The sequence below is a fragment of the Tachysurus fulvidraco genome, chromosome 14 (genome assembly GCF_022655615.1).
Source record: "Tachysurus fulvidraco isolate hzauxx_2018 chromosome 14, HZAU_PFXX_2.0, whole genome shotgun sequence".
In the NCBI taxonomy this organism is placed as follows: domain Eukaryota; kingdom Metazoa; phylum Chordata; class Actinopteri; order Siluriformes; family Bagridae; genus Tachysurus; species Tachysurus fulvidraco.
This window is the reverse complement of record NC_062531.1, coordinates 5165789-5170808: the sequence shown is the minus strand read 5'-3', so window position 1 is coordinate 5170808 and position 5020 is coordinate 5165789. Positions and strand designations below refer to the sequence as shown.

Sequence of the window (5020 nt, the reverse complement as noted above, 5' to 3'; positions counted from 1 at the left end):
ACACAATTGAGGGTTCCGGGTTCCGCAGTAGTAGTTTGGATGGTTTTAACTTTCCAATCATTAGGCCAAGCCTTAACCACTGAGTTAACACGTCAGGACATGCCGATATTGGAAAATAATCAATTACAGATCCGAATCATTACACTAACTCTATATATCACATCTACCTGTTGCTGACTATTTTCCTATAACAGCAAGACCTAAAGAGATTTTATTGCTTATATAAAATCAACATGGTTGATATTTTAATGTCATGATAATCTTGTCTAAATGCATCAATCGAGCGACTGGATAACAGATGAATCTTAGAGATTCTATCTATCTATCTATCTATCTATCTATCTATCTATCTATCTATCTATCTATCTATCTATCTATCTATCTGTCTGTCTGTCTGTCTGTCTGTCTGTCTGTCTGTCTGTCTGTCTGTCTGTCTATCTAATATTTAAATGTATCATTGTAAGTTGGTTATGAGCTATTCTTTATGTTTAGTACATACAGAGTGCAAAGCCCAAAACAACAACACAAAAATTGCTTTCAGATAAATAATCTGATTGGATCAAAGTAAGCCGCACTTAGGAAACCTTTGACGTGTTGCTTAGCAACACTTCTGTTATCTAATGGAATTATATCTAAAGTAATGTAGTTGGGAAGCTGAAAGACACAGTCCTGTGCTCGGGTGATAGTCTTTAAGTAAGAATGCATCGATTTTCATTCCCATCAGAAGCAATCGTATTAAGATATGTTAAATATGCAAACAAATTGGTTTTCTACAAATATGTGACTAAATGGATTAAACAAACAAACAAACAAACTAACTAACTAACCAAATAAATAAATAAATAAATAAATAAATAAATAAATAAATAAATAAATAAATAAATAAATAAATGGGTCCCATTTTTGGTTTAAGATGGTTTGATACATTTTTATGATCTGCAGTATGTGTGTGAATGCTGGTACATTCCCCTGCATATTACATCCTGAAATTCAATGACTGTCAGCCTGAGAGAGAGAAACTTCTATACTATCATCATAAACATTATAACAGAGTTATTTTTATAAGCCAAGATCAGACAAAGGATTTAAAATGAGACAAGCTGTAATTACTTCTGAAAGACGTCCTGAAACCGTGGGTGTCGATTCCCACAGGCATGGAGTTTAAGCCCTCGGCACTGTTTCAGTAACAACCGCTTCTTCACAGATTTTGTCCATTTGCTAGCTTGCCAACTTATTTCAATGGGATTAGTGGCAAAACACAATAACACTGGGTTAAAATGTATGTCATAATACTGTGCCCCTGTTGGAAAGACACTAGGTTTTGCTTAGTATGTAGTGCAGTAGTGTGTGGTATAAAATGTAAAGGTTTTAGCTGATACCTTATATCATAAGAAAAGAATAAAACACAATGGAGCATGCTGTTATCGAGAAAAGAACCAATTACAATTACCAATTAAAATTTTTACAATATTCCAATAACATGGTTAGTATTGGGCTTAGTATTGAATAAAGAAGTGTTAAGTATTAGGTGTAGGCACTTTAGCTACTACAGTACCTTAAATGAGATAAAAAGAATAAAACACAATAGGGTCAGCTGTTATTGGATATCTATGATGCATTAGCACCCCACACTTTGCAGACATCATGTCCTAAAGTGTTTTAATTCTACAACGATGTGCCAATGAGTGGAAATTATTATTTGCTAATTGTTATCACTTCATGTTGTCACCTACAGTTCTCTTTTATCGTCTTTCTTGAAATTAGTCGTTCTACTAACAAACCATTAAACCGTTCCACCATAAAGGCTTTCCTTCAGCATAAGCTTTGACTGTGACAAATCACTGATACTGGAGACTTCTTATACAAATGTTATCCATCCACCAAAGGTAAAGCTCTTAACATAGACATATAAACCATGTAGGCTAATTAACAGTCCAATTTAAATGAAGTCTTTCATTATGTAGTTTAATGAATGTTTACAAAAGTTGAATATATTCACAGTTTTTTTTTCAAGTAGATATATTTATAAGTAGTCTAGCTCATGACTAAATGCATGAGTAAAGCTACCAGCTACAAAGCATAGTTCATTTCTATGGCAACAATGACTGACCCTGGTCAACATATGGATATTTCACCCATGATTAAATTCCCTTGGTGTGAAATGATGATGTCACATGAATCTCATGATCACATGATATAAACGCTTCACATAGTAATAATGGAATAGAGCAACACACATGAAAAATCCTGTCTTTATGATCACAGGCTCCAATAGAGAATCTTTCACTTCTTTGCAACACTTTCTGGCAAAATGTGAACACTTCAACGGATCAAAGAGCTATTATGAATAAGTGGGAAAATCCCTTGCATTGTACTTACCTTCTTTAAGGAGGTGTGTGTAGATGAGCCCTAGAAGGAGCAGGCAGCAGAGAGAAGCGCCTCCACCGGCACACAGTACCCGCAGCCCGGCCTGCATCCTCCTCCCACCCCGTTCCCACTCAAACACACTACCAATGAACGGGTTAGTGGAAAATCACAGAGCACCGTCTTACTGCCATGGACGGGTCCATGTGAGAAGGGTCCGGAGCGGGCCGAAAGCACAAAAGAAGGTGAAATGTGCTTCAGTCAACCCCAGTGTGATCCTTGAATGTCATTAACAATAATGAAAAGGCTTCAGTAGGCCATTATACCAGTTACCAGGTCCTTGTTTGCCAGGTTAAAGTCTAAGGATATGAAACAACACAGTCCTGGGCTACTGAAATATCCACACACAATATGATGAACTCTGATTCCAAAGGTCCGGACTGAGTCCTGAAGTCAATGCTACAAATGTGTGAGGTATTACTGCTGCTGCATCTCCAAAACGCAACACTCTGATGGTATTAATCCGATCATCCCATACTGGAAATCTCTGGCCTGTTAGTGGAGAGAAAGAGAGAGAAAGAGATAGCATAAAGTCACCATTAAAATCCATCAGATTCCTGTAGCACACATATAAACCCTGTTAGAAAATAATTTTATGTATCTTAAATCAGCCAAAAATATTCCATCATGTTTCGGTGGTATAGTATAATGTTGTACATACAGTATGCCAAAGTAGATTAATACAAACCATAATGTATTTATTTAAGTAAATAAAGCAAGCTGGCTATTTTAATACAACCTTTAGAGCATCTTGAAATTGCTCTATTGTATTATATTGTTCTAGCTAAAATGACAGATACTATATTAAATCATGAAAATAATTAAATAGCTAAGATCTAATTCATATATATTTTTTTAAATATTTAAAGTATGTCAAAGTCATCACATGTAGGTTCACATGTAATAGTGGAAATTATAGTTTTATATTACATATAGATATAATATAATATAATAATATATTTATAGAAAAAAAATAATATAATAATATATTTTAAGAAAAAAAATACAGATTTCATTTTTAAATTATAATTATTACAAAAATATATACATAATAATAATATATAAATATGTAAAGATATAATATTGATGTAAAAATGAATAAGCTAAGCTACTATAATGGTCTAATTAAAATACCTTTTGATGCACTTTGGTTGAAAAACTTTTTAAAGGTTATAACGCGTAATGACGAACGCACGCGCCGTGGCCATGGCAACTGTAGGCTACATCCAAAAAGATTAATGGGGAAAAAAAAATTATATATACTGTATATAGCCTTTCGACAGTTAAATCCCAATCCATGTACTTTGCGTATCAAGTGATGCCGAAACCTAGTACGCCAGCTTTGGTAAGATGCCGCACCGGCTGCAGCGGTACAAAACAGCGACCAAACCGCATCCTTACGTCCTAAATAGTGTGCCCAGGAAGTACGCCACCTACAGTAGGCAACAGCATACTGAACAGTCACCCATCCATCCGCATACTACCATCCTAAATAGTCTGTTACAATAGTACGCCACCTCATAGAGATTATTTACTATAACCTACTTAGTACGCAAGAGCCAGATGTGAGCAGCTGCAGTAAAGCAAAGATTCTGCTGTTCTCTGAGCTCTGAGCAGGACAGTTTCTCTCCATCTGGAGCTCCACGTACAGTCAGTGTTAGTTCCCTGGCTTTCTTCCCCCAGGCGCCCCGTTAAAACTTACCGCTGTGGAAAGCAACAGGGACGCGGTGTTCACCCGCAATGTCCAGCTAAAGATGAAGCGGAAGATGGATTTGCATCTGATGTGAACTTTCAAAGAATGAGGAGAAGATCTCTGTTACCGCTCACACTGTGGAGTGGAGTTGAGGCGCAGCACAGTCACGCAGTGGTGCTGAAAATGTGGCGGATTTGAAGGAGCTGCGCTGAGACTCCTCCATCTGATCCGAGTTAATGCGCTTCACAAATTCTCCTCTCTCTCTCTCTCTCTCTCTCTCTCTCTCTCTCTCTCTCTCTCTCTCTCTCTCTCTCTCTCTCTCTCTGTCCCTCATCCACTGACTACACTGACTTCCTCCGTTCCTCCCACTCTCTCCTCCCCTGTCTCTCTCTCTCTCTCTCTCTCTCTCTCTCTCTCTCTCTCTCTCTCTCTCTCTCTCTCTTTCTCACATCTACGTACATTTTATTCCCCCTTTCCCCTTTCCCTCCTTTTCTCTCTTTCTCAGTCTCACATCCACTGTCTTCAGTTTCACTCACTTTCTTCTACGCACATTTCCTTCCTTCCTTCCTTCCTTCCTTCCTTCCTTCCTTCCTTCCTTCCTCACTAATCTCACTAATCACACATTTTTATTCCTCATCTCTCTCTCTCTCTCTCTCTCTCTCTCTCTCTCTCTCTCTCTCTCTCTCTCTCTCTCTCTCTCTCCCTCTCTTTGTAGCACCCTGAGTGTTATACAAATATTTTAAGATGCTTTCTTGCTTTTATTGGAATAAAAGAGGTGTTTAGAAGTCAAAAGTCTCTCTCTCTCTCTCTCTCTCTCTCTCTCTCTCTCTCTCTCTCTCTCTCTCTTCTCCACTGACTCACCATTCTTTTTCCATTTATCTATCTCCCCCTCTCTTATCTGTA

General features: G+C 37.5%; 1 protein-coding gene across 3 annotated transcripts in view; it reads right to left on the bottom strand.

Annotated features, from left to right (window-relative positions):
* Window positions 1-4425, bottom strand: part of tafa5l (TAFA chemokine like family member 5, like) — an 86855-nt gene extending 82430 nt beyond the window's left edge. Inside the window, exons 1-2 of one of the 3 annotated variants that reach the window (XM_047800029.1) lie at window positions 4127-4425; window positions 2380-2916 (exon numbers count right to left, since the gene is read on the bottom strand). In XM_047800029.1, the coding sequence (XP_047655985.1) occupies window positions 2380-2476 (97 nt within the window). In that variant the 5' untranslated portion in view covers window positions 2477-2916; window positions 4127-4425. Of the gene's footprint in view, window positions 1-2379; window positions 2917-3558; window positions 3813-4126 lie in introns of those variants that run through there. The other 2 variants (XM_027151101.2, XM_047800030.1) reach the window with 2 other exon arrangements.
* Window positions 4426-5020: the final 595 nt, after the last annotated feature.